The following is a 14,551-nucleotide window of genomic DNA, read 5'->3' as shown; positions in this document are numbered from 1 at the left end:
GTGGCCGTGGCAGGAGTCCCCTACCCGGATGCCCAGGCTTGCCTCTGAACAACCTGTCTGTCTGTCCTGCACATTTCGTTTGTCTGCCCTTCTCTGCACATGTCTGAGTCTGCGCCTCTGCTCCCGCCTGTCTGTATGTCGCTCTCTACACACGCCTGTCCGTCTGTCCTCACACGTCTGGCTGGCACGCTGGCCTCCCTGCATCTCTCGGCCTCCTCGCCGCGCCGCCCCGCCTGCCGCTGTGTGGGTGTCAGGCAGGCAGTGCGCAGAGGGGCGCGGCTCGGCCCTCCCCCTCCGCCGCGTCCCCTCAGCTCAGGAATGACCCGGGCGGCGGCCCAGTGCTGCTGAGGCCCCGGAGCCGCGGCGCAGGGCGGCGGGAGCTGGCGGCCGTGGCGTGGGCAGCGGCGCGGGGCCGGCGGGCGGCCGGGCGGGGCTGCGGCAGGGCCGGGGCCGGGAAGCCGGGAAGCCGGGAAGCCGCCGCCAACGCCGCCGCCTCGGCCGGGGATCTCGGGCCCCGGGTCGGCTCGGCAGGGCCCCGCCCCGCCACGCCCCTGCGCGCCGAGCAGGCCGAGGCGGAGCGGCGCGCCCCCCGCGACGCCGGAGCCGGAGCCCGAGCGCAGCGGCAACCAAGCGGGAACCGGAGCGGGAGCGGAGCCAGAGCGGGAACCTGAGCTGGAGCCGAAGCTGGAGCCGGCAGTGCGGCGCACGGAGCGGAACGAGGCAGCCAAGCCGAGTAAGGGGCGTGGGGCCGGGGGCGGCGCTGGGGAGGGGCGGGGAGGGGGTCCCGGCCCCCTCCCCCGCGCTCTGCGGCGGCCCCGGCGCAAGCACACACCCGAGGTCGCTCAGCGCGGTCCTCGGCGGAACCGCAGCGCGCTCCGACCTGCACCCCCGTTCTCCCGCGGACCCCAGCCCCGACCCCCGCGCCCCGGGGCGGGCCACCGGGACTCGCGCGGGCCGTGGCTGCCCCTGAGCATGCCATCGGGCCGCAGGGATGGAGAGGTCTCCCGGTTCTTGCCCGACTTGAGTCCCAAACATCCACCCCATGGAGGGAGCATAAGACAGTCTTCACGACCCCGCGCCCTCGGTTTCGCGGACCCCTGAACAACCCACCCAAGAAGGGTAAACTAGGACGCACTTTTGGTCGGGGTAGAAGAGGAAAGGGGCTCCGGGCTTTGTAGAGTTTGAAGCTAGAACCCACCCCCGACCCTCGAGCCGGGAAGTTTGACCCTCCGACGGGCGGGCCACCAGGGCCATGCCCCCGCTTCGATGCCTACCACGCTGGCCTATCTCAGCACCATCGGTGGGAAAGGTGGTGTCCCCGACGCACCTTCTCCAGCTCCGGGGGCCGACTTTCCCTGGCGCGGTAAGCGGGACTCGAGGCTGAGTCCGAGGCGGCTGCTCTGGCTGGCTGCGCAGCACCAAGCGGTAGAGCCGCCTCTCCCTAATCGCTGTCGGAAGTTGGGTAATGCCCACCAGACCCACGGCAGACTCGCACGACCCTCCCCCTCTCCCCATCGGCCTGGCGGTCCTGAGGCTCTGCCCTCCTGATCCCACGCGCCGTGCCAGCGGAGATGGCCAGGACCAGGCTGGGAAGGGGAGGGCACCAGTGACAGGTGTGAGCGGCGGGGGCTCCCGGAGCTTGGTCCTTGGTCTTGATTCACACAGTCCACGGGCACCTGCCTTGAGCAAGCCCCTCCTGACTCTCCTCAAACATCCTGACTGTTCTACTGGAACAAGTGACTTCACGTCCCTGTGCCTCAATGGCCTCCGCTGACAAGTAGGTAGGATTCTGTCATGAGCAGAGTGTTTAAGGGCTTTGGAACCAGAGGGTGGGCTTGGCTGCCTTCCCAGCCGTGTGATGTTAGGCAAGATACTTAACCTCTCTGAGCCTCAGTTTCCCCATCTGAAACATGGGGAAGGTGGGTTGGGAGGATTCAATGAGGTGATGCTTGTAGGGGGCCTAGCATGGTGCTTGGCACTCAGCCATCACTCAATTCAGGTTGACTACAGGTGTCGTTCTGTGAAGCATGCAGCACCAGTGGATGCTGAGGCAGAGCGAGTTGCCCTGAGGTGGCGGCGACACGACCCCCTCCCAACCCCCCAAGCCCCCCTCCAAGGAGGCCTTTGAATCCCCCAAGGGCTTGTTGACATCTAACTGCAGTGCAAAACCCTCTCTTTTAGGGCCTGCCCTTTCTCAGCTGTTCCCTCCTCCCTGGGCGCTCTGCTTCCCAGCGGTGCTCGCCTCCCTACCTGTCATATCTCCATCCAGGTTGGGAAAGACTGTATCTGACCAACTCTTTCTTTTGCCCTTGACTGATGTCTGCTGCTCACACTCTGTGCGAGGGAATTCACACCTCCCTCCACTCCGGGGACTGGGGCCTGGGGAGGACTGCTTTCCCTGAGCAGCAATCAGTCAGGTGGCTTGGATGTTCTGGTGGTGACAGTTCAGACAGGCAGTGAAGAGCAGCAGGGGGAGCAGCCACCAGGGCAAGGGGACAGCGGGAAGTCCGAGGGGTCCCAACCCTGAACGTGTGCTGACCGTGGTGTGTTCATCCAGGCAACCGAGCCACGAGGCACCAGAAATGATAACCCTTGGGGAGGAAATGGAGCCCGTGGCTGACTGAGAGTTTAGAAGTTCAGAGCTGGAAGGGCCCCAGGAAGAGATCTGCCCAGTCTGTGCAGCTGAGGCTTCAGACCCAGAGCAGAACCAATGAGGCCCAGGGCCTGGGAAAGGATGCTGGAATCCTTGGGGTGGCATGGAGGGTGTAGGTAACCAGGAGCATTGCTGGGAAGAAAACAAATGTCCAGCTTGTGGACACCCGTGTTAGTCCTGCTCACCTGTGCCCCAGCTGTGAGAACGGGGGGGATTGGGGGGGGGGTCTGTCCACATGCTGCCTGGTGGGGACCTAGTGAGACAGGCAGAATGGGCTGCCTCCTGGGGGCTGTTTCTACACAAAAACCCCCTCTGTCGTCTTCTTCCTTCCTCTGTAGCCTACTCCCACCCCTCCCCCATTCACCCACCAGGGTGTCACATCCCAGCATCTTCTATAATCCTCACCTCTTCTTCCCAAAGGAGTTAATCAGAAACTAATTTAGGAGGTTTGTGTCACCTGGTTCACATAGTGGAGTACAGCCAGGCAGCAACGTGATGGGGATATGGGCACCTCCTTCAGTCTTGGGGAATAATCAGTTAGACACACTCAGACGCCTGTTACCTGAAGCTTTTGCCCTGGAAGTGCTCACAGCACAGGGTAAGGGACGAGAAGGTGGCAGCCAGCTCTCAGCCTCCTAAAGGGAGAAACTGAAGCCAGGAGGGCTTCTGAATCCCCCTGGCACAAAGTACAGTTGTGGCTGAGAGCACAGCTTCTTGGAGCTGGACTACCTGGGTTTATGGCTTGTGATTCTGGGCAGGAGATTTACCTTTCAGAGCCTCAATTTCCTCTTGAAAAGAGGAACAAATAGTCTACATTTCCCAGTATAGTCGTGAGGACTGGAGAAACAATATACAGGAAACACGTGGCAGTGACGAATGGACCCCTCGCAATGGCCTTGCTATGTCTGCATTATGAACATGCACTGAATGCATGCTCTTTCCCAAGCATAAGTATTTTCTCTCTGGAGTCTGAGGACAGCCCTCTGATATAAGTACTATAATTGTCCCTATTTTATAGATGAGAACACTGAGGCTTAGAAAGGTTAAGGACTAACTTTGCTAGGTATAGAAAACTTAAAACATCACTATGACTCATCATAATTTTATGAGTTTGTAAAATTGATAATTAGCACATTGTATCTTAGATGATATGTAATTAGTTAATGGACTGCTTCCTCAATGGATATCTTCAATCACTGTATGTCTGTGTTAATTGCCCATGGGCTATAGAATTTTTAGAGACATCTTCATTTTTTTTTCTATTCAAACAGTATCAAACTGATTTAAAAGAGCAGCTCCCCACCCCATTTATTCCCTATCTCTCTTCTCTCCATTTTTCTCCATAGCACTTATCACCCCCAACATTTATATATCTTATTCATTTGTTTATTGTCTGCCCTCATCAATATAATGTAAACTCCCCAAAGGCAGGGACTTTTAACCACTTTGCTCACTCTCATATCCCCAGAGACTAGAACAATAACCAGCACTTCGTATGCTTTGCAAATTATGAAGTGTTTTACAAACGTAAGGTCTATTATTGTTATTATTATTGCCAAGTGTATAGCTTGCCTGAAGATAAACCTCAAGGTTCATGGCAGAAACTATGCTCTCAAAAATCTGGCAAATAGGACCTGCTCAAGCGCCAAGGAAAATGTGATGAAGGTTAAAACCAGTGGAGATTATTTTCCTAACATGTTAGTAAAGCTCCTTATCAGTAAGTTCAAAGACAAGTTAACTTTTTTAAATTTTGGCAATAAAAAATGGCATGTTCAAAGGCAATTAAATTAGCGTTTAAAACTTCCAGTGAGGGCTTCCCTGGTGGCGCAGTGGTTGAGAATCTGCCTGCGAATGCAGGGGACACGGGTTCAAGCCCTGGTCTGGGAGGATCCCACATGCCGTGGAGCAGCTAGGCCCGTGGGCCACAACTACTGAGCCTGCGTGTCTGGAGCCTGTGCTCTGCAGCAGGAGAGGCCACGATAGTGAGAGGCCCGCACACCGCGATGAGGAGTGGCCCCCGCTTGCCACAACTAGAGAAAGCCCTAGCACAGAAACAAAGACCCAACATAGTAATCAATCAATCAATCAATAAAAAAAATAAAAAATTTTAAAAAACTTCCAGTGAGTTAACTATCACTGATTTATTCATTTAATTATTCTTTATTTTGTTAGCATAAAAGGTGTTTTCAAATCTTCATTTTAATGATTTTTCAGATTATAAAAGTAATACATGTTCATTGAAGAAAATTTGGAAAATCATTTTTAAAAAATAAAAGAACATAAAAAGCCTCCTCAATCTCACCACTGCCCAGAGAGTACGTGACTGTGGATATTTTAGTCTATTTCCTTTTAATCTTTTTCTATGTGTGAATATTTTCTCTGGTTTTTTTTTTTTTTCCTTACAAAATAAGGATCATATTGTAGGCAGAGTTCTAGAACCTGCTTACCTGGTGGGGTTTTTCCCCCCCTCTTAACAGTATACTGAAAGTCTTTTATGTTATTAAAATTTCTTTAAAAACATGATTCCATGGCTATACAATATTCCATTATAAGCATATGCCAGAATTTTCTCAGCCTCTCCTCTCTTATTGGACACTGGGGACGCATCCCATGTTTCACCACTGTAATAATACTTTTCTATGCCCTCTTTGGTGTTTTCTGGACCCTGAATCAGGCTTCTCTACACCCTTGGTCAGGACCTATTTGCTGATTTGCAAATGGACCAGTTTATGTAGTTAGTCAGTATATCAAGTCTTAGAAGTTGGGCCTTGGTGGCAGTGGGGAAGGCAGCTGATCCAACAGAGGACTACTCCAGGTAAATCAAGGCAACCTGAAGACCCAGTAACCTCCAGGCATTTCCTGACCAACCCAGTGTAGCACACATTTGGCCAGATGTTGCATGGGGACAGAAGGCCTCCTTGCTGCAGAGGCTGCCACACACTTGGATCCCTTTTCTAACATCAGGACCAAGTTACTTATTTGCAAACCTCCTTGTCCTCTGCCAGCCTCTCTGCCACCGTCCTCTCACTCTTTTTCTCCTCCACTCCTGAGTTCATTTGCTTCTTCATTTAATCACGTGACAAACGTTTACAGGCATACCTCGTTTTATTGCTCTTCATAGATATTGCTTGTTTTTACCAACTGACGTTTTGGAGTAACCTTGCGTCAAGCAAGTCTTATCCATGCCATTTTTCCAATTGCATTTGCCCACTTCATGTCCCTTATGTCACATTTTGGTGATTCTCACAACATTTCAAACTTTTTCATTGCTGTTGTATTTGCTGTGGTGATCTGTGACCAGTGATTTTTGATGTTTACTGTCACAAAAAGATTACCACCCACTGAAGGCTCAGATGATGGTTAGCGTTTTTTAGCAGTAAAGTTTTTTTTTTTCTTTTTTTTTTGGCCACGCCATGTGGCATGCGGGATCTTAGTTCCCCGACCAGGGTTCGAACCCGAGCCCTCTGCATTGGGAACAGGGAGTCTTAACAACTGGGCCGCCAGGGAAGTCCCAATAAACTATTTTTAAATTAAGGTATGTACATTGTTTTTTAGATAAATGTCTACTGCAAACCTAACAGACTACAGTATAGTGTGAACCTAACTTTGATATGCACTGGGACACCAAAAAATCGTGTGACTCGCTGTACTGCGGTGGTCTGGAGCCTCGCGACCACCAAACCGCAATATCTCCGAGGTATGCCTGTAATGACATCTACCCGCACTTGCCAAGGAATGTTTTTGTCCATTAGGGAAACCATCAGCTGGGTCCCAGACTTAAAAGACCCGCCTCCCTCATTTCTGAGACTCCTTTCTGTGTCGTCAACTGTAAAATGGGGATTTGTTTTGAGATCCAATGGGCTGAGCAGGCGCTGCATAGACGTGGCCCATCCCGGAGGCCAGCCCCTGCGCGGCCCTGCCCCGTCTGCCGTGGACCCCCGTGAAGCTCAACCCTCCAGTCCGGGTGCCTCTGCCGCGCATGCGCTGACCGTCCTGTCCCCGCTGTTACCTGGCCCCCTCCGCCAGGGATACGGCGCCAGTCCACTAACCACAGGCTCATTGATCAAGATCAGAGTGTCGCAGTGGCTACAGAAAGGAGGTATTCCGGGAGCAGGGACGTGAAGCAAAGTGGGAGTGACGTGGACTCGCCGCCCACCATTCAGCCACTTCAGAACCTGGAATACCGCAGCCCACCGGCCCGCCCTCCAGTTTCCAGCCAGACAATCCAGTCGGAGATGAGTCACAGGCAGGGACACGCCTCGCCTCTGATGCTGGGTGCTGAGTGCGGCGGGCACGGGGGGAGACGTGACCTGGTGTCAGATCTCTGTGGGGTGTCCCTGCAGTAACCAAGGGGCACTGTGGCGGGGGCGGGGGGGGGGGGTAGTGACAGAGTCCCTCCCTGCATTGCTCTTCCTCCACCTCTTCTCTTTGGGTGACTTTGGGTGGGTTATATCACGGAGCCTGTGAGTTTTCTCATTTGCAAAATGAAACTGTTACCCACTTCGGGGGACCTGTTGCAGTAATTTCGGTGATCTTAACTGGCACATGCAGGTGTTTGGTGAACGTGAGCCACCCTGAAAGCCGGCGTGCCCGGAACATCTCCACATACGGAAATGTCTACCTGACCCATGGCCAAACCTGCCGGCCCCTTGCCAGCCTCCTGGCCACCTGGGAACCTAACACGCTGTCCACCAAACACCCAAACTGACCATGGAAAACGATACGTAACGCAAGGGTTTTTGGTGCCCCCTGCCCTGGGAGGTCACCTCCCACCTCCCCACACCCTACAAAACCCCAGCCTTCATCTCAGTGTCACAAGGCCCAGTGGGAGGAAAGGGGGGGTACAGGGGGCCTCTAGGAGAAGCAGGACCTTGGGGACAACTGCTTGAAGTGTTAGAGCTGGTCAGCACCCTCCATGGCATCAGGTGCCACCAGGATAGCCTTACAGTAAGTGTACATTCAGCGTGCATTTACCAAGCGCCCACACTATGCCAACTCACTAGAGAGGGAAACAGCCCTGGAACTGTGGAGGTTGGGGCGGAAGCCAGAACATTTTCCTGAGGGCACTGGGAGCTGTGGAAGACTTATCAGCAAATGACATAATCCATTTTGCCTTTAAGAAAGACCTCTCTGGAAGCAGCACAAGAGATGACCTGTCAGCCCACTTACATCCTCCTCCAGACTCACACGCGGCCACAGTTCACACCAGCACACCCGCAGAAATGAACACAGACACACGTACACACATGTATTTTTAGAAAGCACAGATCCCAGGCCCTGAGATGCTCTGTGAGTTTTCTGGTGTGAAATCACAGTTCCCCAAGCAGCCTGCCACGCCAGTTCTACCAGGCCTGGGGAGATCACATCCTTCCTTCACTTCCCCCATCGGAACTGTTGACTGGGTTTCTATGGGGACTGGGAGTGGGTGTCAGGCCAGCCTGGGGTTCACACCAGGACAGGCTGAGCTGGAAGAAGCCACCTGAAGAGGGATTCCCAGGTCAGCGGCAGTGATGGCCCCTTCCCTCCCACCCCCCTCAGGCAGCAGAATGAACATTTTGCAGCCACATACCTCCTGCCAGGGGCTTTCCGTACATAACCCCCATCCTCACGGCAGCTTAAGTGTTCTTACCCTGCTTTCCCCAGGAAGACACTGCACCTCAGAGAGGTGAAGTGCTTTGTCCAAAGTCACACTGCGTTGATATTAGCACTCAGGAATTGGACTTCTGAGCTCAGGCTCTCCAAAGATAGGTGTTTGATTTGTTTATTAAATAGAATAATCAGTTACTAGTGTAGTTTGGCCAATTGGCCCCGTCAAAATAGGGGACCCATTTGGAGAAAAAAAATATATAATAAAAGGGATCCCTGGAGGAGAAAAGGGTGGGACCTCTGGACCCGCCTCTTACAGAAAAGTTCTGTCCACAATGATATCATCCCCAGGATCAGGGAAGCCGAATGCCCCCTGGGACCTGGAGGGGCCAGGCTCTTTTCCCATTGGCTTGTGACTGACAGCTTCCCCTGCAAGTACCTGCTCGGCTCCACATCCATTCAAAGGTGCAGTTTGGTTTCTGCAAGTAAAGTGACTGCACTCCCTAGAAATAAGAACTATAACTCCCTAATATTCCCATAGCCTCCTGTCACCTGGGGACATACTAGGAGAGACTGAATCCGTTCAGATCTCCAGCAGCATGGGAGGATGGATTACTTTCTGAAAATGTCTCCTCCATTGCAAATGTGTGTTAGAGTGACCTGGCAGTCCTTTGCTGCACAGACATCCTGACACCTGGATGTTCACTTGGGGGTACAGGGGGAATTGGGGAAGAGACAATTTCATTCTCTAGGTCCTTATTTCTGAATTGGTAATTTAATATATTAGGTGCCTTCTAAGGGAGTGTGCTGGCTGACAGTGTGGGCTTTGGAGTCAAACAGACCTGGGTTCTAGTCCCAGCCTGTAATTAGAAGCTGTGTGACCTTGGAAAGCTTCGTAACCTCTCTGAGCCTCAACTGCCTTATTTATAAAATGAGAATGAAAAGAGCAGAGCATCTTCCTCTTAAAACTGCTGCAATGATGATGATGATAATAATAAGGTTTTGAGCTAGGCATCTATGAATTCCCTTCCAAAGCTAGCTGTGGGACCTTAAACTAGTCCCTCACCCTCTCCAGTTCTCAGTTTCCCCTTCTGTGAAATGAGGACATTGAACTGATCTTTAAGGGTCTTTCCAGCCCTGACAGTTACAAGATTCTCAAGGGTCCACCCAGGAGAGAGATTCCCCTCTTCCACCGACCACTGAGAACCCAGCACACATTTGTGCCACCCCTGCCCAGAACCCCCATATTCTGCAGCCCAGAGCCCTCCAGGCCCCCACCCAGACTAGGCCCATGCTCTCAAAGTCACCATCCTCTCCCCAGAGGTTGACAGCCCAAGGTACACAAGCGCCCTGCAGGGTCGGTAGGTGCTGTATGGGCGCCCCCATCACCTGCCTGTTTGTGTCTCTGCAGGTGAGCGGAGGGTCCTTCCCTGCGAGAAGTCAGAGCTGTGCACGTGGGCAGGCTGGCTCCGCTGTTCTGCTCCAAGGATTACATGTCCTTCAAACGCCCCTGCCCCTGTAAGTCTCCTCCCCACATCCTCCCATGGACCAGGGCCAGGTGAGGGCAGAGTCAGGACTGCAGAGAATGTCTCTAGGATGTTTGGCCAGAGAGCTCCAGGGGTCTGATCAGGGTGTGATGTGATATGATGGATGGGGGGAGGGCAACACAGAAGACTCCTGACGTCTGCAAGAGACATCTCACTTTGCGAATCCCTCTGTATGAGCACTTCCCAAAGTGTGGTTCAGGGTTCCTCCAAGGGATATTAATGGGGTTACTTTTTTTTTAATTCCATGGTCAAGTGAGTGTGGGAAATGCTGAGTGAGACAAGTCAAGCGGGTTTTGCTGGACTTTTCAGAGCCTTTAATGTGGTGCTGTGTTGTGAGGCTCCATAGGAAAGAGAAAGCCCAGTATCTTCCCAAATCTAGGTGGCCACAAGGAATGTCTCACGGGATGGGTGCTCTGCAGAACACGCTCCTTGGAGTTCAGTGTCCTAGGAAACCCTTCCTGGAGTAGCCCCACCATGCAGCCCCTCATTTACTAATTCATTTCCATCTACTGAAGCCATAGATGATTTTGCCCGTAACATTCTCTCATGGCTCCCTGACGCTCACACGTCTAGAAGATGGACACAATCAGGTGTACCCCGGGGCTCAAGGTCACAGCCCCTGGGGCTCACTCCCCTAGTCGTCATCAGCCCCGCCTTCACCGACTCACACTGCCACCCTTACCCCAGAGTCGCCTTCACCTCTCCCCCTGGCAGCCACCTGCTTCCTCCCATGATGTACCCTGAACCCCCTCAAAGCCACCATCATTTGCTGCAGTTTGGGAGGACGTGCATAACCTCCCCATCCCCTCTCCGTGGTGAGGCGGGACTGTGAGTCTGCGTGAGTTCAGGGCCCCCACCTTAGCCTCCCTCTACTTGTCATCTCCCTTCGGCCCGCTCACCAGTGTCTGTTCAAATCTGCGCCATTGGTTACATGTCCCGAATCATGGGGTTGGGGACCTCTCTTGCATATAGTCGAAATCCCAACTGTCAATTGTTGGAACATCAAAGGGCTGCTGCATTTGGGGTGGGGAGAGCCGGCCCCTCCCGTCTGGGAGCGATCATCACCAGGCGGGCCGGGGAGGACAAGGTGGCAATGGGTTTATTGTGCAAAGAGTGGTGTTCAGGGGGCGGGGGAGCCCAGCCTGGCTGCTGGCTGCCATGGGTACCTAGGAGGGCATAGGTCAAGAGTGATAAGCTTTCTGACAGATAGGACAAGCTCAATAAATGTTATTGTTGTCACCAAGGTTGCTGTTGTGGCATAATCAGGTGTCAAAGCCCCAGCCCCAGGCCAGGTGGGAAGGCTGCCACAGGGGGAGCAGGTCGGAGCCCAGGGACACCTGCCCCACGGAGGGTCAGGGTGGCTGTGCCCTCACTCCTGGGAGCAGCCAGCAGTGGAGAAGGCTGGGGCTGCTGAGTACGGAGGGCTTTCCAGAACCTTCTGGGCTCAAGCCAGGCCCTTCGGAGCCCCGCCTGTCTGCACTAATAGGGGCCGACACCCCAGGACAGGGCTTTGTGCATCCAGCTCCTGAGGACTCCAGGGTACGGTCATGGGTATTCTGGGCTGGTCAGAAGCAGTTCCTGCACATCTCTGAATTCCCCTCTCCCCTCACCGCCCCACCCCACACCAACAGGCCCAGCACCTAGCATGCAGTAGGCACTCAATGTTTGTTGAATAAATAAATGCACAGTCAGACACTGTGGATGAGGCGCTAGAGGGGGAGAAGCTGAAGCTCCTGACTCTGCCACCAGATTCTCTCTGTGGCTTTGGCCAGCCCATCCTCATCTCTAAAATGAAGGGGACTGAGGCCAGTGGGTTCCAGGAGCTCAGGGCAACTGTGAGGCTCCTTGGAGGGTGAGGGGAGCCCAGGCAGGCAGAACCCAGGAGCTTCACCACCCATTGCTTCAGCCAGAGCAGCTCTGCTAACATCTACAGGTTGGGGTCTGTTCAGATTTCAATTGGAGAAGGTGTCCCAGGCAATGGCAGGCTGGGTCCCATGGGATTGTCCAGGCCCACCCCTTCCTCCATCATCTCTCCCCTTCTCTGCCGGATTCTTCTCCTCACGTTGTCCGATCAGACTCCTTACCTTTTCTCTGCACTTGTCTAAGAAGTGCTCACAGCACCCCTTTCAGCACCCTTAGTCTGCTTCAATCTGGCTCCTACAACCCCACACCAACACCGCATCAGCACCTGTGTCGCTAAGTCCATCCCAGAGTTTCCAGTTCTCAGCTGCATCTGACTCTGTTGGTCACATCAGTCTTCTAGGTAACTCCTCCACTGGGTTCCTGAATCTGAGCCCTCAGGTTCTTCTCCAGCCCCTCTGGCTCTCTGGGCTCTGACCATCCATTCCTGGTCTCCTTTGGTGCTGGAGGTGGGTGGATTCTTCCAGCACCTGCCCTGGGATGCTGGGTCCCCCGAGACTCCAATCCTGCTGGCCTTCTCGCCCCACACACTCCAGACCATTTCATCCTCACTCTGCTCTCAACTGCAGCGTCTAGGCCGGCAGCGTCCCGGCTCTCTCCCACCCCAGTTCTGCCTGAGCTTCTGATTCCTTCTGCCTTCTGCTGCCTGGCTCCCCTGGGCAGCCCCCATCTCCACTGCTCAAATACAGCCTGTCCCAAACTGAACTCCTCGTCTTCCCCTCCATGCTGGCTTGCTTGATTTTGCTGTTTTGGTTTAGGATACCACCATCACCACCACCATCACCACCACTCAGTTCTTCAGGCCAGAAATCTGGGAGTGACCGTCAGTTCCCCTCCAACACACCCATCATTGCCAACTGCCCAAGGAGACCCCGGGGTTTCCAAACTGGGTCAACAGATCTCCCTTCTGACTTCCCCCTCATCTGGGCCCCTCCTCAGACCCAACCTGGAAATTGCTGCCTCAGTAGATGTTTATGGAACAACCAGACAAGTGAGCAAATCGAGGTGAAGCAGATGTCTTATGGGCGGCCTCCTGGGCTCGCAGACCAGAGGCCTTCACGCAGGTTCTGGAAGGGATGCAGAACCACAAGAGCCCCAGACATCCACATACACCTGACCCGGAGCAATGAGGGATGAAGCCGGAAGTCCCAGGAGGGCCCTGTCATGGACACACACCCTCTTTTTTTTAGCACCTCCTTTCCCGCTCTGCGAATTTAGACACCTAACAGGGAATCCTTGAACCTTCTTAGCTCACAAAATTATCTTGCTCAGTACATGCAAAGATGCCAAAGACCATTAAAACCTGGAAAACTTAGGATAGGAATCACAGCTTGTTCCTGTTTAGGTTTCCACACCCCTACACCCTGCCAATTGAGAAGGGCAGAAAGGAAAGTCCCCAGAAGGAAAAACAAGCCCTAGAGTTTCCCAAGCAAGACCCATCTCCTAGGAGTTAGAGTTCAGGAGGTCAGGGAGAGTCAGCAGGGAACGTGGATCCAGGGCAGGGAGGAGTAGGGCAATGGGCAGGCGTCTGCCCAGTACCCACAGATTCAGACACTGGGTGAAGTGGGACCATCCACTGGCCTCTCAGGAGCTGGGCAGCCATGAAGCAGACCAGGCTGGGCCCACTCCTCCCAGGCCCTACCACATCCCCGGCCCCATCTTACCTTCCAAGCATCTTAGCTCATCTCAGCCCCTCGCAGAGACTGCCCCAGCAGACCTCCATGCCCCTCTGCCCAGTCAAGCAGATGAAAAGACTAAGGCAGGGAGAGGAGGCAAGAACAGGGGAGGGGAAGCCCTGAGGGTTTTGGCCACAAGGCTGCAGGAGGGAAGTCAGGTCGTCTCCCTGCAAGTGCAGGCCTGTGAGCCATTTCCAGCCTTAAGCACTGAGTGAGGAGGAGGGGGACCAGCCTGGATCCTCAGAGAGGCTGGAGGCGTGGGAGCCTCCTCCATCTGGCCCCAGCTGGGCAGGGCAGCCCAGGATTCCCCCAGGACCCAGGCTCCAAGAACAGATGCTTCACAACCTCTTCTTTGCCACCAGCACATGGCAGCTCCACAGAGCTCCCTGTGAGGTGGAGGTGGCCTCAAAGGACGGACCTGGGGGAGGAGGGGCTTTGGGGCCACAGGGGAGACTGAGCCTGTAGCCAAGCAGGAAAGAGAGCCACAGAGAAATCAGGTGGGGCTTGTCTCTGCTAAGCTCACAGGCTGCCCACAGGGCTGGAAGGAATCGCAGCCTGAAAAAGTCTCTGGATGGGCTTGACTCTCCCTCAGAGTTGGTGTGATGTGATAGACAGTACCTGAGTTCGAGTGCAACATGGCACTGACACTAACCAGCTGTGTGATCTGGAGCAAGCTACTTAACGTCTAGAAACCTCAATTTGCTCATCTGTAAAATGGAAATAGTCATAATAGCCTTTTGGTTTGATGCCCAGATGTGGTGTACCACAAGGAGCATCTAGCTTGGTGCCAGGCACTGAGAAGATGCTCAAGAAACTTGAAAGTCTTGTCTTTTGACCACCCTCTCTCTACACAGCTTAATATGACCCAAGTCTTTGGTAACAGAATGTGGGAAATGAAGAGAGATGGGGACTTTGGAGATGAATCCGGGGTTTGGACCAGACACTTCTGTTTGCTGCTCTGCTCATTGTAACTGTTACCTCTGCAGAGACTTCGCTGTCAACAGAAGGAAGGACTTGAAAGCTAGGAGGGCAAATGATGGGGCACACTCTGCAATTTACCACTTCTCTGCCCAGAGCAGACATTGCTAATCAACTGCAGTGCTCTTTCCTACTGAGCCTGAATGCAACCTCAGAGTCCCTTTGAACATGTGCAGGCACTACCCAATAAT

At 53.9% G+C, this 14,551-nt stretch overlaps 1 protein-coding gene across 1 annotated transcript in view; it reads left to right on the top strand.

The window, feature by feature from the left end:
- The first annotated feature begins 321 nt into the window (after positions 1–321).
- The window catches only part of BEAN1 (brain expressed associated with NEDD4 1), a 37,491-nt gene continuing 23,261 nt past the window's right edge, over positions 322–14,551 (top strand). The window contains exons 1-2 of the mRNA XM_057533687.1: positions 322–733; positions 9,651–9,757. Of these exons, the coding sequence (XP_057389670.1) occupies positions 9,733–9,757 (25 nt within the window). The 5' untranslated portion in view covers positions 322–733; positions 9,651–9,732. The remainder of the gene's footprint in view (positions 734–9,650; positions 9,758–14,551) is intronic.

This window comes from Balaenoptera acutorostrata, chromosome 19, assembly GCF_949987535.1.
Source record: "Balaenoptera acutorostrata chromosome 19, mBalAcu1.1, whole genome shotgun sequence".
Lineage (NCBI taxonomy): Eukaryota > Metazoa > Chordata > Mammalia > Artiodactyla > Balaenopteridae > Balaenoptera > Balaenoptera acutorostrata.
The sequence above is the reverse complement of the archived record's forward strand: the minus strand, read 5'-3'. Positions and strand labels throughout refer to the sequence as shown.